At 38.1% G+C, this 24,754-nt stretch overlaps 1 protein-coding gene across 1 annotated transcript in view; it reads left to right on the top strand.

The window, feature by feature from the left end:
- Positions 1–6,346, top strand: part of TMCO3 (transmembrane and coiled-coil domains 3) — a 94,825-nt gene extending 88,479 nt beyond the window's left edge. The window contains exons 11-12 of the mRNA XM_006883810.1: positions 289–438; positions 6,233–6,346. Coding sequence (XP_006883872.1) covers positions 289–438; positions 6,233–6,346 — 264 coding nt within the window. The remainder of the gene's footprint in view (positions 1–288; positions 439–6,232) is intronic.
- Positions 6,347–24,754: the final 18,408 nt, after the last annotated feature.

The raw sequence follows: 24,754 nt of genomic DNA on the forward strand, positions 1-24,754 counted from the left end.
CAGTTCAGGAGTGGGGAAGAAGCCCTGTTTATTGCTAGTAAAACTAAAACTTTGCTTTTAATCTTTTCTGTTCTACGTGGATTTCTTTGAGAATATTTTTCATTTATATGGTGCCTGATATTGTAAGTGCTTCTCTCTGTAGTTCCCTCACTTGATATGTTATTCAGGTACTATTTTGGTGTTCTGGTATTTTATATGTAGTTTCTCAGTTCTCCACATTTTAATTACAAGAATCTTAAGTTCTCTGGGGCTTTGTTTTAGAAAATAACATGAAGGCCATTCTTGCAGTTTGTCTTGGCAGCACTTGTCTTATCTCTCATTTTGCCAAAGAGCAGCCAGTATATCAAATGGATTGTCTCTGCTGGGCTGGCCCAAGTCAGTGAGTTTTCTTTTGTCCTGGGAAGTAGAGCGCGAAGAGCAGGAATTATTTCTCGGGAGGTGAGCCCCACATTTACTTATCTGCAAATGTTCCATGTTTGATAAATGTTTTACCATTTTATGATGTTTTCTTTTATGTTTCATAATAAATATTTTCTTATCCTCCCTCAATACTTCTAGCATATGTCAATATTAAAGAAAAATTACTCACAGGAGTGAATGATTTTGGTTCACATACAGCAGCAGAATTCGAGTTAGGATTTAAAGTATTTTTCTTGTGATGTAACACTTAGGTTGGGCCTTACTCATTTCTAATATAGTTATTTTTAGTTAATGTGGCAGGTTTTTTAGGTTAAGTTAGCAGCTAATACTGTTGGAACTGTTATAATAATCTTTTGTAGTAATTGTAATTAAGTGAAGGTGAAAAGAAGAAATGTGATTTTTCAATGTTGAACCACTCGCTTGCCCAGTAATACCAACTTCCAAGAAATATAAAAGTGCATTTATACAAGATCTGCTATGAATGTCATCTGTGTAAATGATTTTAGCTCTAAACCAGGACTGGAGAACTTCTATTATTTTTTGGGCTTGTCATCCAGTGAAAGTACTCATTAAGAGGTATAATTCAGATTTATAATTCTGAAAATATTGACCATATACAAAAGAAAGCCATTTAGTATCTCTTTTTTTTCCAAATGCATTGTCATGTTTTCTCATTTTTTTAAAAAAAAAAATTATTTTATTATTTTTTTGTCCATGTACTGTCAAATCAGATCTGAATGGTACAGGAGGAAATTATCCCTCCTTCTCCGGCAGAGCATCTGGTGGACTCGAACCATGTACCTTTGGGATTGCAGTACAGCTTCTTTCCACTAGGCCACCAGAGCTCCCCTATGTTTTCTCCTTTTTAAAAACTTGAATTAAAATCAAAGTAAGAAATTCTGCCTCCAAATTTTAAGTAGTTGGAATTAAAACCTTAATATAAATTGTAACGAAAGGTCCTATGTATAAACTATATAAAACTGTTTCCTGTTAACGTGTGTGTACAAAGTTTCTGCCTTGTTTGATCAGCTCTTCCTTTTCCTCTTCCTCCCACCACTGAAGTAAGTGGTCAAGTGATTTTTTTATCTTTGGATTTAATTAAACACCAGTTGGCATTTTCACAGCTTCAGGCACGCTGAGCGTGTGACTCGGAACCCAAGCATCGCCACAGAGTCTCCTTTTACTACATTGCTTGGAACTCACTGACTTTTCTCTCCTTCTTTCCCTCTGCATTCCCGTTTGCCTCCTTTTCTTTCCTTTTGTTATCTGGTCTTTTCATTCTGGGTCCATGCATCTTTCAATGGACAGCAGAGGAGAACAAAGTGTATTTTAAAGATAATCAACTTAGAACTATAATTTATCAGCTCTTTTCTGATTTTTTTTTTTTAATTCACTGGTAAAACTTTCTTGGACAATAATTTTCTTGGAAGGATTTTGGGTTTTTTTACCTCTTCAATTTCCTGTTTTTACATTTGGTCTCCTCAAATTGTCTACCCCAGTCTGTGTTAGTTTAGTAGATAGTAAAAATGGTTTTAAAATTTTGTCCATTTCCTCTTAATTTTTCAAATGTGTTGGGAGAATGACAACCCATCTTTCTCCCAAGGAAGAGCTGGTGGATTTGAACCACTTCTCTTTGTTTTGACAGCACAGTTCTTTGCCCATTAGGCCACTAGAGCTCCCTGAAAAGTACTAATGTTTTTAGATTTAATATCAATCAAATGAATAGTGGTCTGAAATAGATTCACTGAGGAAATAATTTGTATAAAATTGCTAATTAATCTAAAAAGTAAACTTGCTTGTTTTAGATGTACACTGTCATATATATCATTGATCATATCAAGTTATTGTTAGGCACCATCAAGTCATCTATAATTGAAGCAGCCCTATGAACAGTAGATCTGACCTTGCCCTCCTCAAGATGTCTGATAGGCTTGAGCCCACTGGTACAGTCTCTGTGTCAGTCTGTCCCGTTGGAGGTCTTCCTCTCTTTCTCTGACCCTCTCCATTTCCCAGCATCGTGTCTTTCCAAGAACGAGGCCCTCCTGAAAGCATGCCCAAAGTATATGAGGCGAGGGTTCACCACCCTTGACTCTGAAGGGCAACCTGATTGCACTTCCTCTAAGATAGATTTGTTTGTACTTTTGATTATGTCAAAGCAACTAAAAAAATTCAATTTTGTTATGGTCTCCTTAACTAAGTCTTAAGTGAAATCTTCCCAATTTAAAATTGGAGAGTAGTAAAGGAATTAACTTTTTCTCTTACTTGTTAGGGAAAATACAGTTTTAAGATTATAATTCATGGATCAGTAGATTTATTTATTGAAACTAGTGAATTAGATAACAAGCATCTGGCAAATATAGGAAAAAGACTGAGAATTAGTTGATGTTCTAGAAATTCTCCAACAGTCAACGAGTGATATATCAAACTGTTGTTCTGCCAGAAGAAGTGTGAATTTTTCTTAATGAATAGTTACATCTTAGTCATTGTACAGATCTCTTCCCACGCAGTTTACCATCTCTGAAAACCCACAGGAGGATCAGCTGTGGGTCAGTTCTGGCTTTATATCAGTTGTATGGTTAAAAAGGCACTGTAGGTGGGAAAATTTTATTAAAATGAATTAAGTATACCTAACGCTATCTGTCTGAAAAATAACTTTGGTGCATTTGTTGCCAGACCCATACCAACTGCAGAGTCGCTAGAATATACTAATTCAGTGGTATTCTGAATATATCTTTATATTTTTACAATGCACAACCTGTAGCCATGGTGTCAGCTTACCCCTGCAAAGCTTGCTTGAAGTACAGGGATAGTATAATGTGAAAGTTTTAGGTACCTAAGGAAAAAAAGAACCATGTAAATAGATATAATAAATTTACTGCACATAAAAATTCTATTAGCTTTTATCCAAAAATAATAAATTATTTCTGTATGTATTTGCTGAATGTAAGGCCATAGTCCAATATGGCCTATATAATACCTAAAAGTTTAATATAATTGGTTTTGAAAGTTTATCCTTATGCTAAAGTGCCAATATATGTTATAATTTGTTTAATTATAAGCTATATCTTAAAGTAGATTTTACTATAAAAAGTTTTATATTACAATGGAAGAGATTTAAACTCCTGAAGCACTTCCTATTTTTAAGAGATACAAAATGTAATACGGAAGTAGTTTTTTCCTTAAAGAAAGATAAACTACTGACAAGTCTGTTCAGCCTTTAAGATTCATTTTGGCTTTCATCAATTTTACTAGTATAGTTTATTGTGTGATGACCATGTATTTTTGGTGTCGTGATTTAAGTGTATCCCAGGGGGACCATTGATATGGAATGTCATAAGATCTTGATAGACAATGTTTTACCTACTTAAAGTTAAGTGCTAAACGATAAACTAACCCTAAACTCGGACTCATCTCATTGCCTTTGAATCAGGACTGACTCATAGCTGACCCTCCACCAGGTTTCTGAGGCTGTAAGTTAGTCACACACAGGAGATTGCCTGCCTTTCTCCAACAGAGCTGCTGGTGGATTCAAACCACCAGAAAAGCATAACCTTGTGGTTAGCAGTGCACCTCTATTGACTGCACCACCAGGTTTTTGTTGTTGTTGTTGTGTGCCATCAAGTCAACTGTAGTTCATAGTGACCCTGTGAACAATGGCTCTGAACCTTGCCCTATCCTGAGCCAACCTCACTGTCTCAGACACACCTGACCCCATTGCCACAGCCATCGTATCAATCCATCTCATCCAAGGTCTTCCTCTCTTGCTCTGACCTTCTACCCTTCTAAGCATGATGTTCTTCTCCAGGAACTGGCCCTTCCTGACAACATGCCTGAAGTATGTAAGATAGTTTCAAAATCTTTGCCTCCAAGGAGCAACCTGGTTTCACCCTCTCCAAGGGAGACCTGTTTGTTCCTTTGGCAGCATATATAGTATGCTCAGTACTGTATTCCTACACCAAAACTCAAAGACATTGATTATCCTTCTGTCAAGTCTAGTCATTGTTCAGCTCTCAGATGCATAGCAAACAATTGAAAAGATCATGCCTTGGATCCAATGCACCTTAGTCTTTAGACCAACAATGTTGCTCTTGAGCACTTTGGAGTGGTCCTTGACAGCAGATTTTCCCAATGTAATTCATCTTTTGATTTCCTGATTGCTGGTGCCAAGAGTGTTGGTTGTGGATCTGAGCAAGATGCAATCACTAACAATTTAAGTCTTTTCTCTGTCATGATACTGCCTATTGACCAGGTGGTGAGAATAGCAAGATTATTTTAAAAAGTGCTGGGCAGTTTGGTCGGTCGAGAAAGGGGTGGGTAAAGGAAATGGGGAAGCTCCAGTGTGAAAAACAAAATATACAAACTTTGTAAATAAGCCAGTATAAAGTAAACATTTTATTAACAATAAAAAGTTGTAGGAGCTCTGATGGCCTAGTGGCAAGAAGCTGCACTGCAATCTCAAAGGCACTCAATTCAAATCCACCAGATTCTTTGCTAGAGAAAGAGGGGTAATCTTGTTCTGTGCCAGAAGGATCCAATTCGACGGTACCCAAAACCAAAAACAAAACAAATGAAAAGAAGATTTAAAAAAAAAAATTAAAAGTTGCTAAGAAGTTGATTGCAAAGACCTAATTTTCTGAATTGGCAGCTTTTTGATGTTTAAAATAAATATGGCTAAGATGTATTTCTCCAAATAAATCCAGATGAAATAATAATGTCTAACTCTAGTATTGTTTTCCTACAAATTTATATAATTCTTAATGTATGTATAAGAATTTGAAGCATGAAATTAAAAATATAATTGTTTATCTTCATTCTGTCCTATAAAAAAACTAATAAAAAGGTTTTGTTACTGGTTGTAGGATATGAGTTGTGACATAAAATTTATAAAATATTAAAAGTATAACAGCATTTAAAACATTTGCTTTTCTCGTAAGTTCACAAAATAAAATTAAATACTTGTCCTGAGTGAACAATGCACAAACTGATGTCATCATAACTGAAAAGCGTTTTACATACCTAAAAGTAGAGCTTTTCTTTTTAAATGACAGCAAAGTAGAGATGAAATGAAGTTTGTTTTGGTCTTTTAATGGATAACAAATTGGGTAATACTATAGAAATTTTAATTAGTTGCCCCCCAGATTACCACTTGTTGAGTAATTTGTATGAACTTGCAAATCATTGATATGCAGCTATGAAACTGTGCTGAATTCTACTAAATATTCAAGTCTCCTGCAGCTGATAAATGTGAGCAGTATGATTTACATCTTAAATACACTAGAAATAATTACTGAAGAATGGAATTATGTGTGACAGAGCTCTGAAGCCAAGCTTGAGAAAGCATAGTTAGTGTAAGGAATTTATTATAAGGCAGTCTGGCATCGGTCAGAATCAACTTGATGACACTAACAGCGATACAGCTTTTCAGTGAGCTCTATAATTTAGACCCCATGATAAGATTCCAGAGTTAATTTACAGCAACTGACAATCAGGACAAAAAATAATTTTCTTGGAGTTCTGATATTCTAGAGGATAAGAATTTGTATGCCAACTCAAAGGTGCGTGGTTTGAATCCACCAGCTGCCGCACAGTAGGAAGATTGGCCATCTCCTCCTCTGTAATTTACTGGAGGTCAGCTTTGAGTTCGTTCTGACTTAACAATGCATAGCAACAACTATTATCCATTTAGAACCTATTACATGTTTGTATTGATTGTCAAATATCCGTTACTATTCAGATTAAAATGCCCTCTTATCTTTGGCCGTGTTGTAATATATCATGAAAACATGATGATTTTGCATTTTTTTATTTACAGGTCTACCTCCTTATTTTAAGCGTGACTACTCTTAGTCTTTTACTTGCTCCAGTATTGTGGAAAGCTGCAATTATGAAATGTGTACCAAGACCAGAAAGACGGTCAAGTATCTGAGAACAGACTCAACATTACTAAAATAATAAACAACTTTGGGGAAAAAGCAACATAAAGAAGGCAAACTATACACAAAACCAGAAATCCAGGATATGGTGTAAATTATACATTCCTGTAGGCCTTATACAGTGGGAACAAAATAACACTACAGTTAACAGTTGATGTCATTATATTTTCCCAGCTTTTACAAAATATTCTTTGTCATATTCTAGAATCTTCCAGTGTGATTTATGTGAAGTGAATTGATTCTGCACAGTAGAAATGTAACACTGCATTTTACAAATCGCCTTCACTATGTTACCTGGATGTGCCTTTTTTTCTGAAATTAATAACTTTCTATGGTTAATTAATTTGTCAGTTCATGTTTATTTGGTCTGAAAGAAAAATTAAAAAGCTTTTTAATTTATTTGAGAATGTTAGAATTATAATCTGTCAAATATTTGTTGTTAAATATTTCTGTAATGTGAAATTTTTATTCTGGCATTGAGTTTAGAAGCTTACTTTTATCCTTAAAACCTGTTTTCTACAATGAAATGAGTATCTTGTAGATCTATTTGTCTTTTATTATAACAGTTTAAAAAAATCCATGTTGATTTTTATTAATCATATTGTTTTAAAATACTTGATTTTAGATGATAATAATATGCATTCTTTAATAAAAATAATAATGATCAGGGTGTAATTAAATTTATTGAAATCTGTTTTTTTAAAAAAAAATAAGTTTTTGTCTTACGTTAATCTATGCACAAATATTCACCAATTTTTTATTAAAGTTATTTCCATATTGCCTTATTATTCTGCAGGAGACCAGATTAATGAATGAAGTGTTACTTAAAAAAAACCCAAGTTCTGCTCTCCCCCCCATACTTCCTTTCAAGGTTGGAGGTCTGTCCCTTTGGGAATATAACTTTCTAATAAACCTATTGTTTCTAGTTTACCTTCAAAAACCCCAAAAATCAAATCTTAAATTCTAATTTTGATACTATTTTAAAAAATCAAAGTTAATTTTTACCTATTTTAAAAATCCTGAAATAGAATAGCCAGAATATTAGATGGCATTGTGAGTTGCAGATCAATCAGTACTATAAATGAAACACTTAGACAAAAACTTTATGTACCAAAAACCTAAAACAGACCCACTGCCACTGAGTAAATTCCAACTCGGAGCAAATCAGTAAGAGTAGAACTCACCAGGTTGTCAAGGCTGGAACTCCTTATGGAATCAAACTGCTTTATCTTTCTGCAAAGGAGCGACTGATGGGCCTAAACCAATTACCTTTTTGCTTAGCAGACCGGTGCGTCACACAAAGTGTTACTAGTGCTTCTTCCAAATTTTATCTATTCTGGCATAAATCACTGGAAGAATAACTTTATAACACTTAGTTTTTTAAAAATAAATATATTGTTTTTATTAATGTCTAAATTACACTAAATTGTCTAGCACCATTTTCCCCTCCATGTTGTGGTCTGAGCCTAACCTTTATCTGAAATTGACTTATCCAACTTTTTTTATCCTGCACATCATTCTATCATATCTTATCTCCTGAATTTTCAAGTAAGTATTACTTGTACAGAAGGCAAGGCTGAAAAAGTAGGAAGCTGGGCATAGCAAGACAGTAACAAGTCCAGTTTAATATTGGTACAGGCTATGATGAATATTCTTAACTAAGTGAATTTGTTATTATAATTTAATATCCAGATTTGCTGTAGGAAGAAGGTGGTATTGACTAGCACGAGAGTTACATTTTCATGTTGAATTTTAAAACTGGCATTCTAGCTATGAGTCATTTCCTAAAAGATCGACATCTGAGACCATAAAAGAGATCTGAGCTGCTGCACCGAGAAATATTGAAAACTAGTCTCAGATTTTGGTACCTTGAGACATAGTGTATTGACCATCTTAAAAAAAGGTTTCGAACCTTTGCTATAATTTAATGGAGAGAGCTAGATATTCTAATGCTGTATATAATGGATTCTCTATTAAGCACTTTGTATGGATTGTCAAACCTCATATCTCAGTCTCTATCCTTAAAACTTTTTGCTAATTTTCTAATATAGAATAGTCATAATGAGACTAGCCTCTTCACTGTCCTTAAACAGATCTTTAAAAAAAAAAACAAAAACATCCTTTTCCATCTCTGCTTCTTTCTATCCTGGGCAAAGCATAGTTCATGAGCTGTGTCTCTGTTGTGGGGTTCAGCTAACATTTAACTCCCTAAATACTGTATTAGTTATTTCGTAGAATTTGGCACATTTTTATATATAATACTCTAGTAGCCAAAGACCGTTCATGTCTTTCCATTTTTTGTTTTATTTAGCAATGTTGAGACTAAATTAGGCCCTCAGTAAATCTTTGGCTAAATCAGTTGTCCTCACATAGTTAAAAAACCCTGGTATGTAAGGTATTGTACTAATTGTGTTTTTCAACTTGATTCAGGACTGTACAAGGGTGCATCAGATTCCACGATAGCTACATAGTAAATTTTATATGCTATGATATGAACTATCATAATGATAACATGGTATCTGGAGATCATGAGGAAGGTGAACACTGAGACAGATCTGTAATCAACAACAGAGCTTAAAGAAGTGGATTGTCAAAGGACCAAAAGAAACCAGTACGGTAGAAGGTTCAGATGGACATTACCATTTGTCACTGAGTTGACTCCTGGTGATAGGGTGAGAGTAAAAAGTGCTCTATAGAGATTTCAAAGGCTGATATTTTGTACTATTAAGCCTTTCTTTTATTATTTTGTTGTTGTTATTGTTGTGTGCTGTCAAATTGGATCCGACTGGCACAGAAGGAGATTGCCTCTCCTCCAGCGGAGCTTCTGGTGGATTCGAACCTCGCGTCTTCGGGATCGCAGTGCAGCTTCTTGCCACTAGGCCACCAGAGCTCCCAAACCTTTCTTTTAAAGTGCTTCTGTTGTTGTTGTTGTTTATTATTAAAGTGGCTCTGACTCAGTACATACAACAAAGTTCTCAATCCTTGGTAGCCTACTGAAATTCTATGCTGCCTCCTAAAATGAATGAGTATTAATCAACTTTTTTACTACTTGTTAACTCTGAGTTTTCTTTTCACCTTCTTTTGAAGCTACCTGCATCATTCAATATTTTGTCCATAGAGTTCTTCAGTACTGCAGCACAAGGTGTACATCTTTTTGTCAGTTCATTCAGTGTGAAAAATGTCCAGCATATTCTCTTTAATTTCCTAACTCTAGGTTTTGCACATTTTACTGTATTACTTTGTCCCACTTTTTTAGTTGCCTCTTGAAATCTTCTGTTCAACTCTCTTCATCATTTCTTCTGAAGGAGAATTGATGCCTTTGACTTGTGGTGCTGGAAAAGAGTATTGAATATACCATGGACTGCTAGGAGAACAAACAGATTTGTCCTAGAGAGGGTGGGTGAACCAGGCTGCTCCTTGGAGGCAAGGATTTTGAAGCTTCATCTGGCATACTTTGGACATGTTGCATGGAGGGGTCAGTCCTTGGAGTAGAGACATCATGCTTGGGAGGGTGAAGGGACAGAAGAAGAGAGGAAGACCCTCTATGAGATGGATTGGTTCAAGGCACACTCTGGTGGCCTAGTGGCAGGGAGCTGCCCTGCAATCCCAGAGGTGAGTGGTTCAAATCCACCAGATGCTCTGCTGGAGAAGGAAGGACAGTCTCTTCCTGTAACAGTCAGATTCAGTTTGATGGTATACATAGATACATATACACAAAAAAAATTTTTTTTTAAAGAGATGGATTGATTTGGTGACTGGGCAGTGGGGGTAGGTGTATCTGAGACAGATTGGCAAGTATAAAGCAGAGTTTAGTGTTGTACATTTTTTAAATGTTATATTTATTTAAAGTAACACAGCCCAAATAGTTCTTAAATTATATATTTCATGTTTAGCCAACATCATAAAATTATCTTGAGAACAGATTTTAATTACATGATTATTTGTTCGTCCACTCTTCTCTCTTTTCTTGAATAACCTCTTTCAGATATGGTTCAAGGTAGAATTTATCCTCCTCCTATTTTGTCCACTGTGAGTCAAATCTATTGTTGACATTGTCTCTAAATTAAGGTGGGATATACTCAAGGTTGTGTTTTGGTGGGCTTGTTTTCATTTTCTTCAGCTTCAGTTTGAATTTGCATATGAGTGATTAATGATCCATGTTTGTTCCCATTCCAAAGAAAGGTGACCCAACAGAGTGTTGAAATTATTGAACGATATCATTACTATCACATAGTAAGGAAGATTCTGCTGAAAATTATCCAAAAATGACTGGAACAGCACATCAACAGAGAACTGTCAGATGTGCAGGCTATGTTTAGAAGAAACTGTGACCCTAGAGATATTATAGCTATTGTTAGATGGAGCTTAGCTGAAAGCACAGAATACCAGAGGAATGTCTAGCTGTGTTTCATTAACTATGCAAAGACATTTGACTGTGTGGATCACAACAAACTGTGGCTAACTCTGAGAAAAACTATGCAAAGACATTTGACTGTGTGGATCACAACAAACTGTGGCTAACTCTGAGAAAATTGGGAATCCCAGAACACTTGATTGTGCTTATTCAAAGCCTATATCCTTGGACCAGGAGACAGTTGTCAGAACAAAGAAACACTGCATGTTCAAAATCAGGAAAGTGTACACCAAGGATGCATCCTATCTCCATACCTTTTCAATCTATGTGTGGAACAGATAATCCAGGAGGCTGGGGTCTATGAAGAGGAATATGGCATCAGAATTGGGGAAAGACTCATCAACAACCTGCGTTATGCAGATGACACAACCTTACTTGCTGAAACTGAGGAGGACCTCAGGCATTTCCTGGTGAAGGTCACAGACTGCAGCCTTCAATATGGGTTGAAGCTCAGCATCAAGGAAACAAAAATTCTCACCACTGGGCCAATTGGCAGCATCATGATAGATGGTGAAGAGATTGAGATTATTAACTTCCATTTACTTGACTCCACAGTCAACACTCTTGGTACCAGCAGCCAGAAAATAAAAGACGAATTGCATAGGGAAAATAAGCTGTTGGTGCCTCATCAGAGTACTCAAGAGCAACAATGTCAGTCTGTAGACTAAGGTGCGCCCTATCCAGGCCATGGTATTCACAAATAATACTATGCATCAGAAAGCTAGACAGTGACTAAGGATGACAGAAGGAGAATTGATGCCTTTGACTTGTGGTGCTGGAGAAGAGTATTGAATATATACCATGCATTGGTAGCAGAACAAACAGATTTGCCCTGGAGAGGGTGAAATCAGGCTGCACTTTGGAGGCAAGGATTCCAAAGCTCTGCCTGATACTTTGGCCATGTTGCAAGGAGAGACAAGTCCTTTGGGAGGGATATCATGCTTGCGTAGGTGGATGGACAGCGACAGTGCAGGAGATGAAGACCATGGATGAGATGGATTGACTCAGTTACTGCAGTAATGTGGGTGGGTGTGTTGGAGACTATGAGGTTGGCTCAGGATAGAGTAGGGTTCAGAGATGTTTTACATAGATAGGGTGGCTATGAGTTGCAAGCGACTCGACGGCACTTAACAACAACATCTAATTAATGATCTGATCCACAGCCTCTGGTCTTGTTCTCACTGGTGATACTGAGTTTCTTCACTAGCTCTTTACACCTATACAATTGATTTCTCTCTTCACAGACACAGTTTATTTTATTCCTGCATTTTTGGTCTGGCTAGGTCCACATGTACAGTTCCATTTACATTGCAAATGTAAAAGAAAAAAGTAATTGGAATGAATAAGTTGTTGGTTATACAAAAGTCTTATCATGTGATCTCAAGCCTAATTTCTATCACCAAGTCCATATTTTATTCTATTTTTAGGGGGAAAGTGCATTGTGATTTGAGTGAAATTGCATAACAGGCAAATTAGTTTTCAATACAGCCACTCACACACATTTTTTTTAGTATAACATTAATTACAGTCCTTACAATATAATCACACTCTTCTCATTCCTTCATGCATTTTATTTCCATTAATCCTATCCTGTGTCTCTTCCTGTTTTCTGAGCTTTACATATGGGTGAGTACTGCTCTTTTTGTTCTTACGTGGTTGGTTATTCTAAGGAGTGCCCCTTTGGTGATATTGACATCCTTATAACCAATCCTACTGTCATTGAAGTTGATTCCAACTCATAGCAACTATCCATAGGGTTGCAGAGACTGCATATTTTAGCAAGAGGACACTGGCTGTTTTTCTCACCTGGAGCAGCTGGTGGATTTGAACCACTGATCTTTTGGATAGTAGCACAGCATACCATACATCGCACCACCAGCACTCTTTGTTCCCTTTATATACCTTTTCTAATGTTTGGCTGAAATTTGAGTAATAGAGATGAGTTTTGTTCCAAGTATAAAAGCCATACTTTTCAACTCAGTTGTTTTTATTTGCTCCAGATTTTTTGCATTCCAATTCCAATTGGAATTCCATTCCAGTTCTCATTGTTCTTAGGGCAACTTGATTGCATATGCAGTAAGCTTTAGATAGAAGTTTCTAGAAATTCTCGGTTTCTTCATCTTTGGATTTGTGGTTGATGTGTAAATATTAATTTGGTCATATTAACAGGTCATCCTTCTATGTGTATGCATTTTATTGTATCACTGGCAGTGTTGTACCTCTCTAAATGTTCTTTTTTTAAAAGAAATGTTCTTTTTGACAGTTCATTAATCTATTTGTCATAGTAGATCACATGACTATCTGATTAAAAATAACTAATAACAGTTCATTTAAACTAAATGATGCATGATGCATGCCTTTTACTGTTGTGATATGCTGTCATCTGAGCCTGTCCTATGTTATGCCATCCTCAATATCTAACACACTTGAGTCCATTGCTACAGTTATTGTGTCAATCCATCTTGTTGAGGGTTTTCTCCTTCATTGACCCTTCACCTTTCCAAGAATGATGTCCCTCTCCAAGTAATAGCTCTCCTAGCAACATGTTCAAAGTATGTGAAACAAAGCTTCATCATTCTTGCTTCCAAGGAGCACTCTGGTTTCACCTTCTCTAAGACATATCTGTTTGTTCTTTTGGCAATGCATGAGATATTCAGTGCTCTTCTCCAGCACCACAACTAAAAGGTATCAGTTCTTCTGTCATCCTTATTCATTGTCCAGCTCTCAGATCTATAGCAAGAAGCTGATTAGCCAGAAAGAGTAGGCTTGAATCAGGGGCACCTTAGTCTTTAAACTGGCACCATTGCTCTTCAGGACTTTAGAGGATGTGCCTGCTGCAGGGCCTCTGGTCTTCAGTCAGAAGGCCTCAGAGGTGAAGCCATCTGGGGGCCCATCCTGATGCACCTGCCACTGGCCTTCAGGCAAGGTCAGAGAGGGCTGTCCTGCACCATGTTATTTTGTATGCATGATTGTTTTTGTGGCTTACTGTTAGAGGTAAAATATCTACCTATTTATCCTCTGGATTGAAAGCGTATCTTACATATTTACACTTATTTTACAGCTTATGTGCATATGTGCTTGTTTGTTAGGGTTTTTTTATCAGTACACTACTGTCTGTCAGTTGCTGTACTGGCATATCTTTTGGATTGCTTCGATGCTGGAAGTTATGCCACCAATATTTCAAATGCTAACAGGATCACCCGCAGTGGTCTGGTTTCAGCAGAGCTCCCAGATTAAGAGAGACTAGGAAGCAGGTTTGACTATCCACATCTAAAAATCCTATGAACAATAGAGGAAGGTGGGTAGCTAAATATTAGAAATAGAGTCTGGATGGTAAGTCACCGATAATCAAGATGTCATTTTTTATACATTCCACTTTATTTCTTAAAACATCCAGGTTTTGTATCTTTATACTTCATAAAATTCCACCTTCCAATTATTAATGAGTATTTTCAGCTCTTCTCGTTTTAAATCATGTCTTATCAGTAAATAAAGGTCCTTTATTGGATTAAAGTTTTACACCGTCTGCATCATCAAAGTGAACTTAACTGAGAAACCCTCTCTTCCCCATACATATTTTGAATGCCTTCCAGCTTGAGGGCATCATCTTCTGGCGTTAGACCAGACAATGTCACAGTGCTGTTTATAGAGTTTTCAAGGACTAGGTATTTCAGAAGCAGATGTCCAGTCCTGCCTCCCACTCTGTCTTAGTGTGGAGCCTCACTGAAATTTCGCTGTCATGGGTGACCCTGCTGGCATTTGAAATACCAGTGGCATAGCTCCCAGCATAACAGTAACACGCAGGTTACCACAGTAGACAAAGTGACAGACAAGTGGTGGAGAATCCCTGTAGTGGACCCAAAGCCAATTTTTTTTTCCTACCAGCTGAGTACATTGATCCTTTGTACCACAAAGGGTCTCCAATTACCACTTGCAGATGATTCTGAGACTTCACAGGAAGGATTTGTTACGAGATAAAGAGATTTTAAGTGTAGACTACTCTTTCAAGAGGTCAAACGGTAAATATTGAATGAGCCGTCTTGTGAAGGTGATAAAGATATAGAGATATGGTAATGCCAAAGGATGGCCAGGTGAAGGGAAGACTTAAAAATGTTTCTTTTCTATTTTTTTTTTTTTTGCTTACAAAGTTCATATGTACTGTTGCACACTATCCTTCATTCACATTGTGTTCCGTACACTCATTCCCATTCACTGTATTTTATAAAATTAATCACCATTTAATTATGCCCACCAGATCCCCAAGAGAGATCAAGGAAAAAGAGGCAGCAGAGACAAAGATAGAAGACAGAAGTATTGATGGAATATGGTGGTAGCACATTAGTCATAATAAATGGATGCCTTTGGAATTTGACTTATTTTAAAATTTAATTTGTCCAGAACATTGTTCATAATGATGTTCTTACACAGACACAGATACTCTTTAGATATCTTTTAGGTAAATTATGTTCCCACCGCTTAATTGTAGATTGTAACAGCCTAATAGGACACTGCTAAATATAACACAGATACCATCTTGTCCTGAGTCATGTTTGAAATCACTCATTCAATCATTACCACCACGTTAGAACTGATTCCTAGCTGACCCTGCAATTGAGTTCCAAGACATCATCCCTGGAAAGATTGCCCCTCCTGACTTCTGAGCTGCTGATGGATTCAAACTGTCAGAGAGGTGTGTTGTTGTTGTTGTTGGTTGCTGTGGAGCCAAGCATGACTCATAGCAATCTTATGAATAAAAGGCCTGAAGCCTTTCCATAACTATCATCATTTATCAAAAGTTCATAAATTTTCCAAAGGCATGTGTAGTTTTTTAAAAAATACTATTCTGTTACAGTTTATTGTTCATTACTGTCAAGTCCTAACTAACTCATCACTGATCCTCTAGTAGATCATCAGATTGCAAATCTTGCTTCTAAGAAGCAGCTGGTAAATTGGAACCAGCTGCCTTTGGGTTGACAGTGCAGCTCCTTATCCACTAGGCTACCAAAGCTACAGGTGTTTAGGTTAGTAGTGTAACTCTCCAAGGGCAGCACCACCAGAGCTTGCTGCTTCTTGTTGTGTGCTGTCGAGTCAAAACCAACTAACTCATAGTTGGCCCTCCAGTGGGTTTTCAGAGGCAGGAAATCACATGGGAGATTAGACATCCTTTTCCCTTGAAGAAGCTGATGGATTCGAACATATTTGGGATTACAGCACAGCTTCTTACCACTAGTCCACCAGAGCTCTCTAACATTTGAAAAAAATTCTATAAAAACCCAACCATTCAAGTGCAACAATCCAAATATTATTTCCTCTTTAAAATTTGCTTCACTGTCCTGTTTCCCCCCTAATCCACGGACATCTATTTGTCGTTTTTGTGGTGCTAAATCTTTCATTTAATATCATTAACATTAGCTGTTTTGATCCAACTCAGCCTGTTATCCTTTGTGCAATATTCTCCTTTTTGGCGATTGGCTTCAACAGCATGGCTGTCCCAGAGGTTATTTAAGCTCTGCTTCAATCCACATGCACACCAGGTACTTCCGTCATTTCTTCCATTTTCAGGATTTTATTTTCTCTTCCTGTCTAATCTCAGCATCAGCCTTGCGTTTCCAAGAATTCCACTTTATCTCCTGCAGTTAATCGTGTGGTGGTTAGCAGTCCATCTGAGACCCTACCTTAATTATTTCTCCTCATTCTTGCTGTTTTTATTACATCAAATTTCTTTTATTATTGTCTATTTTTAATACCAACTGAGAGCGCCCTATATGACAGAGAGGCTAGAAATCAGCACCCACGGTGCTCTCTAAGGGAAAGCTAGCTTCTCGTTCTGTCAGCTCTGAGGCAAGGAAGCTGCCCCAGGAAGGAAGATTCGGCTTCTGTTTCGTGATTCCTGATTGTCTCCTTTGGCATAGTTCTCTCTGCTTCCTTCTCCAGGCTGCATATTCTCTTTCTATCTCAAAAGATCCTATTAATCACTAATTATTCCCAAATTGTCATGGTCTAATGAGTAGAGGGTTGGACTCTCAACCCCAACCCAGAGACATGTAGTTCCAATCCAGCACATGCTCCCAGGGAGAAAGATAGACAGTCTCCTTCTGTGCATTTACAGCTTTGGGAGACCTGCTGGAGGGTCTAACTCGATGGCACACAATAGATTTCCTAAATGGGATTTTCATCCACAGATACAGGGGTAAGGCCTTTAGCAGCTGTTATTGTGTGCCAGTGAGTCAGAACTGACCCGTAGCTGACTCTCCAGCGGGTTTTCAGAGGCAGTCTATCCTTCTCCCACTTACTAGCAGTAGTTGTAGTTAATTTTGTGTGCTGTTGAGGTGGAACCAACCCATAGCTGACCCCTCAGCAGGTTTCCAGAGGCAGTAAATGACTCCAGAGGAGTTTGCTCATCCTTCTCCCATAGAGTGGTGGATTTGAACCACAGTTTCTTACCACTAGGCTACCCGAACTACCTAGTTGTAGCTGTTGTGTGCCATTGAGTTAAAACTGACCAATAGCTGGTTTCCAGAGGCACTACACTGGATGGAAAAGAAATGCCCATCCTTCTCTTGCCAGGCACCTGGTAGACTCGAACCACTTCCCTTTGGGATTGCAACACAACTTATCATTAGGCCATCAGAGCTCCCTTCCTAATTGTAGTCATAGTAGGGATTTAGGATTTATGGTGTGAGGACAACATCCAAACCTCCCTGCCGCCTTTTCTTTTTTTTTCTTTTCTTTTCCCTTCCACCACCAAAATTTCGAGTCTCTTAAGTCTTCCCTTTGTGGCTGCATTAAGTTCAAGGTCAGCCTACTTTGGTAAGACCTTTTGCTAGAGTATCATTTAAATCCATGAGCCTGAAGTCTGAATGTCTCCTACCATGTACTCTCCAATAATTCTAGGATGGAAGAATTTGCAAAGCTTTGCAAATGTATCCCATAAAAAATTCATGCTTACTGTGGTAGAATGACTTGGTAGAAAAAGAGAGTGAGTCTCATTTTCCAATAGTATCTTCCAGAAAAAAATGAGAGATGTTTTTTCCAGAGGGTAAGTAGGGTGTGGTATCCTTCTGCTTAATGACTTCCTTAACCTTAGTTATAGAGAAGGAAAGAGATAGTATCAAAGCGTGAGCATTCAAAGGAAGGGATTGAGCAAGAGTGGGGTTCTTCATCTATTTCACTCCCAGGCAGCTTTTTAAATTCATATCACACCTGTTTCCTTGCTGACCTATAAGACCTCTGATGATGACTCATGAAGACTTGGGAACTGAACCCTAAGTCCCACAGCCTCAGGTGTTATGTCAAAGCACCAGGCCCTGGAGGGGATCACCACCTGCTTCCATCTGGATCATGTAGACCTAGATGTTTATCATCTCACATTTCACCATCTGGGCCTGAAGACTAGGGGAACTTTCCTTTATTTTACTACTGCAGAAAGCACACTACGTTTCCCCTACCCTCACCCCTGAAGGCCATTAAATTGAATACTTCAAATGGATAAATTGTTTGGTGTGTGATTTATATATACTTCAATAGAGTTTGTTATAAAAAAAAAATGAAAGGAAAAGCTTGTTTTTCGTTCATCTGCCATCTCAAGGATCCCTTCATTCATCCAACAGTTGTGTGTTGGACATAGGCTCTGGAAGAGGATCTAGAGCCAGAAAAGTGGGTCAGGTCAGAGTTCATGATCCCAAGTGAAACAGACACGTGGGCAGGTAATTTTGGAGCACACTGGGTTCTTGTTTGATCCAGGGAGCAGGAAAGCACCCTGAAAATATGATCTAGACAAAACTGCTGGCCAGGTGAATGCCAAGCGAAGGCCCAATTTTACATAAAGTAGAAAAAAGAGAACTGTGGCCCTTCATGCCTCAGTCTTAGAAGCAACTCTACACCTTCTAGAACTCACCTACTTCATTTGCATTAACAAAGCATAAACTCTTTCCCCCATTTTCAAGAGGAGGTGATAGAATTAAGCTAGGTATACTTTCTGTCACTAGAGGTAACATGTTGTTGTTGTTGTTGTTGTTATGTGCCGTCGAGTTGCCTGCGACTCATAGAGGTAACATATCAAAATTACAAAGGTGATTTTCCCCCTTCCCCTTTTTCTGCCCCTCCTTCTCTCCTTCCCCTTTTGAACATTTATACACATCTTGCTCAGTTTTCCTCCTATTTTCACAACACTGGTCTTAGGCACTATTTGTTCTTATGTGACTGAGTTATTTCCCTCAGCATTATGTCCTCTATACTCTCCCATGTTACATATTATTTTACAAAATCACGTTCATTAGTGCTGCATAGTATTCCACCGAGTTTGTGAATGTACCACAATTTTTTCAATCCATTTGTTTGTTAATGGCCATTTGAATCGTTTCCATTTTTTGCTATTGTGAGTAACACTGTTGCATGAAAGGGAGGAGCAGAAATCAAAGTGTGCCTTTAGAAAATGTTACAAAAGTATACTAGCAAATGAGGGTATAGTAAAGTAATGAGGACATCTCAGTAAAGACACTAAGTTCCTGAAATCTCTGGAGAATATTGGAGAATTCATCAGTCTCTAACATTAGAAATTTAAATTGCCACTTATAAAGAAGGAGCTTGGGACAGATGAGTTTGTTTACTTTCAGCATTATGATTTTATCCTGTCACTATGAGTCACTCACTCACTGCCTTCGAGTCGGATCCAACACGTAGCTGACCTTCCAGCAGGCTTTTTGAGGCTGTGAATTGCAAGGAAGGACACTGCCTGTCTTTCTGCCATGGAGCAGGTGGTGGATTTGAACTACCTGCCTTTGGATTGGCAGCACAACTCCTTATTCACCAGGTCACCAGAGCTCTCTAAAAGTTCCATGATGCAGTGGACAGGAATTGAACCCAGGCCAACCTCGCAGTAGCAAGTATTTGGCGCCTGCACCATGAATACAGATACCAAGTAGGAGGCTTCACTTCGACAGACATAACTATAGAAAGAAAAAAACAACAGAAACACTGATCTTGCACATTCTCAAGTAATGTTAATCATTACTCTCTAGTCAGGCTATAAATTTAACAGATAATAAAACCCCAAAAAACCCCCTCTAAACCTACTGCCACCAAGTTGACTCAGAGCAACCCTCAATCAAGTTTCTAAGACTGTAAATCTTTAGGGGAAGAAAGTACCCAAATGTTCTCCCTCTGAGTAGCTAATGGATTTAAACTGGCAAACTTTTCATTAACAGCCAGTACTATATAATACACTACAAAAGCTTATTTATAGAACAAAGACCAGGTGGTATTTATTGCATGCTTATAAAGACTTTTACATGGCAGATGCCCTGTCTGCAATTTTTGTTGTTAGATGCCATCAAGTTGTATCTGACTCATAGTAACCATATAAACAACAGATCAAAGCCTTGTCCTATGCTTACCATCTTCACATCAACCAATTATTGTGACCAACTATCATTAGTCAGCCTACTAAAGATAACTGAGCAATCCTTATCAGAGAGGTGGTTTTATCAGAAATACCTAGTCTCTGCTCTTAGAAAGCTTAGAACAAAGTTGAAGAAGTGGTAGGTCAAGATAAAGGATGTCATACTGTATTATATGATGAATAAACCCATGGTATAGACAAGGCACTTAACAACATAGAAACTAGTTGGCCTATTGGAAAATGATGCTACCAAGCCAAAGGTGGGTGACTCTAATCCGCGGCCCTAAGGCCCGTTTTTCATTGTTTTTGTTCAAACAGTCTTCTAGGTCGTATAGCCCTGGCGTGTCCACTTGCCATACAGAGATAACTTGTGGTCGCTGTGAAGCTGAACACTGTGACACTGATGTGGTGTCAAATGCGATAATGGTTACCCATGGTGGACAGTGTTTGGTGGCACTCCCTGGTTGAAACAAGCTTGGGAGCAGGAGTGGCATCCACTTCCGTAAATAGCTTGCCTCCGGAAACCCTATGAACCAGCAGGAAGGATGAAAGTCATGCAGGCAAGTGTGCTCGCTTCGGCAGCACATATACTAAAATTGGAACGATACAGAGAAGATTAGCATGGCCCCTGCGCAAGGATGACACGCAAATTCGTGAAAGTCATGCAGGCAAGTGTTGAGGACTTTTGTTGATAGGGTCCTTATGAGTTGCCTACAACTCGATGGCACTTAACAACAACAACAACAACAACATAGACAAGGAATGCTGTGCATAGTAAGGCAAGCTATCACTGTGGGCTGGAGGAGCATGGAACAAAAAGGAATAAAATTATCATATGTTTCATTACTTTCTCCATTACATGAGCCTGAGTGCCCAGACTGTCATCCTTCTGCCAAAAACACAGCAAGATGATGCCACCACCTCGGGATCTCCAGGCTCCTTCAGGCAGTTTCCTGGAAGCTCCATGTTCTTCTCTGTTTACCTTTAAAAAACATCCTGATCATCACTCGCCACATAGAACTACTGAACACTTATGCTTTAAATGAAACAGAGATGTGCTGAAAGTGCAAAATGTATGTCGGATTTCAACGATTTCATTTTTAAAAGTAAAAGGTCTTGATCTATCTGTATTGATAACAAGTTGAAACCACTTCATTATGGATTGTTGTTCTTGTTGTTATTAGGTGCCATCAAGGTGACTGTGATTAAATCGACCCTATGAATAGCAGATAGAAATCCTGCCCTATCCTGCACCGTCCTCCAGAACTCCTCCAAGCTTCAGCACATAGTTACAGTCACTGTCCGTCCATCTCATTCAGGGTCTAACTCTTGCTTATCTTCTGCCTTTCTCAAGGACTGGCTCTCCCTGAAAACACGCCCAAAGTGTGAGACTTAAGTTTTACCATCCTTGCCTTCAAGAAACGTCCTCCAGGACAGATTTGTTTGATTTGGGGAAGTGGTAGTGGTTTTAATTTGCATTTTCCCAATTGCTAATGATGTATCTTACCCTATGTGTATTAGCTTTTTATATATTTTCTGGGAAGGAAATGTCTGTTCAAGCTTTGCCAGTTTATTTGCAGTGCTGTTTGTCTTCTTATTATTGAGTTATTATGTTTAAGTCATACGGGAAAATAAAATAGAAATAAAATAGAACCCTAGAAAGCCTTTAATATTCTCTCTTGCAAGGGGCCACTGAGTGAGTTCAGATTGACCCAGTTGAGTGCTTAACACCTGAGCCACTAGATTTTTGCACTGGGGAAGTCTGTTTAGTGCATTGAAAGTAATGACAAAGACCATGGCTTGGATCAGGTACACCTTAGTCTCCAGATTTGGATCAGGTACACCTTAGTCTCTAGATTGTTATCATTGCTCCTCCACATTCTGGAGAGGCCCCTGACAACAGACTTCCCCAGTGCAATCTGCCTTTTGATTTCCTGACTGCTGGTACCAAGAGTGTTGACTGTGGAGTCGAGCAAGCTGTAATTGTTAACCATCTCAATCTCTTCTCCATCTATCATAGTACTGCCAACTGGATCAGTGGTGACAATTTTTATCTTCTTGATGATAAGCTTCAATCCTTATTAGTCCTTAGTAAAAAGACATCCTCCTGGAAAAAGTCAGTGGGAGAGAAGACCTTCAATGAGCTGAATTGACACAATGACTGTAAAAATAGATTTGAACATGCTGAAGATCATAATAATGGCGCAAAATAAGACAAGATTTTGATCTGTTGTTTATAGGATCACTAGGAGTCGTGTTGTTTTTGTTGTTGTTAGGTGCCATCAAGTTGAGTAGGACTCATAGTGAACAACAGGACTAAATCCTATCCTGTGCCATGCTTACACTACACTCTCTGACACACTTGAACACATTGCTGCAGTTACTGTGTCAGTCCACCTGGTTGAGGGTCTTCCTCTCTTTCACTGTCCTTCTACCTTTTGAAGCTGGTAACAATTTCATCTTATCTGGATGCACAATCAACACTCTTGGCACCAGCAGTCAGGTGATAAGGAGACACATAGCACTGGGAAAGTCTGCTGTCTGGGACATCATCATGCTTGGGTTAGTGGAGGATGGTGACAGAGATGACGATCCTCAACCAAGCTGGTTGACGCCATGCCTGCAGCAATGGGCTTGAGTATGTCAAAGGTTATAAGGATGGCACGGAATAGGGCAGTGTTCAGAGAGTTGTTCGTAGGGGTGCTATGAGTCATATTCAACTTGACAACTAACAACAGCAGCAACATACTCAAAGTATGTGAGATGAAGCTTCATCATCTTTGCCTTCAAAGATGTGTCTTTCACTGTGTGAAATGATGTCTTCTTGATATGCATATTCCTAAAGACAAATGGCATTAAATATCTTTTCATGTGCTTGTTAAACATTTGTATTTCTTCTCTAATGAAATATCTATTTTAATCCCTTGGCCATATTTTGAGTATTTGTTTTTGTTTTTAAGTTACAGGACTTCCTATATATTCTGACCTGGAGAGGGTGAAACCAAGTTGCTCCCTGGAGACAAGGATCTTGAAGCTCGATCTCACAAATTTTGGGTGTGTTGCTAGGAGGAACCTGTGATTAGAGAGGGACATCATGCTTGGAAGGGTGGAGGAACAGTGAAGGAAAGGAGGGCCCCAGATGAGAAGGATTGACACAGTAAATGGGGTAATGAGAATAGGTGTGTCAGAGATAGTGAGACGGGCTCAGAACAGGGCAGAGTTCAGAGCTGTTATACTCAGGGTCCCTATGAGTTGCAAGTGACTCGACAATACATAACAACATCTATTTTAAATAGTAAACCCTCTCAGATATTTAACTCCCTAGAATTTTCTCGTATTTGTTTCTTCATTTTGTTGATAAAGTCCTTTGATGAATAAGATTTCCCTTTTTATATGGTGCTAGTTAAATATTTTGTAGTTTTTGCTTATTGTGTTTGTGTTTTTTTTTTCATCTCATATCTAAGAATTCATTGTTAAAACCTAAGTGTAGAAGCATTACCTTTGTGTTTATTCTAGATAGTTTATGGTTTTAGTTCTTACTTTTAAGCCTCAGATCCATATGAGATATGGATTCAGCCTTATTTCTTTTGCACTTGTAAATCCAAGTGTTCCTGCACCATTTATTACATAAATTCTTCTTCCCCTATAAAATGATTTAAGACTTTTGTAAAAAATTATTTGGCTATAGATGTATGAGTTTATTTCTGAACTTTCAATATTATTCCATTGGTCTACCATTATATCAATACCAAACTGTTTTGATTACGATTTTGTGTTTATTTGTTATATGTTGTCAAGTCAACTACAACACATAGTGACCCTATGAATAATGGCTCTGAACCTTGCCCTATTCTGAATCCACCTGACTGTCTCCAACACACCTGCCCCCATTGCCACAGTCATTGGATAAATCCATCTCATCCAGGGTCTTCCTTTCCTGTGCTGACCTTCTACCCTTCCAAGCATAATATCCTTCTCCAAGGAGTAACCCCTCCTGACAACGTTCCTGACGTATGTGAGGCAGAGTTTCATAATCCTTGCCCCCAAAAGCCACCTGATTTCTCCCTCTCCAGGACAAGTCTATTTGTTCTCTTAGCAATCCATGGTATGTTCAATATTCTTCTCTAGCACCACGACCCAAAGACATCAATTCTCATTATCTCCTCTCTATTAATTGTCCAGCTCTCAGATGTATAGCAAGCAATTAATAAGACCATGACTTGCTTTGTATTATGTTTTGAAATCTGGAACCACAAATAAGTGCTGCTTTGTTCTTTTTCTAAATTGTTATAGCTATTGAAGGCTGCTAGCTGTTTCATGTTTATTTCAAGGTTGGCTTTTCTTTTTCTGCAAATAAGGCTATTGGAATTTTGTTGGGTAGTAAGCTGAATCTGTAGATGACTTTATTTACAATGATCTTTAAGCATCATTTTAAGCTTACGTATGTTTATGTTTCTTCTGTGTCTTCCAATTCCTTTCGATACAGTAACTCAGTATATACCTTCCATCTTCTTTTAATACTTCCTGGATCATTTAACATTCTGCCAAAAGCATGCTTTGAAGGAAATGGCAAAAAATAAGGCTCCA

This window comes from Elephantulus edwardii, unplaced genomic scaffold (genome assembly GCF_000299155.1).
Source record: "Elephantulus edwardii isolate Elephantulus edwardi_28Jun2011 unplaced genomic scaffold, EleEdw1.0 scaffold00030, whole genome shotgun sequence".
Classification (NCBI taxonomy): Eukaryota; Metazoa; Chordata; class Mammalia; order Macroscelidea; family Macroscelididae; genus Elephantulus; species Elephantulus edwardii.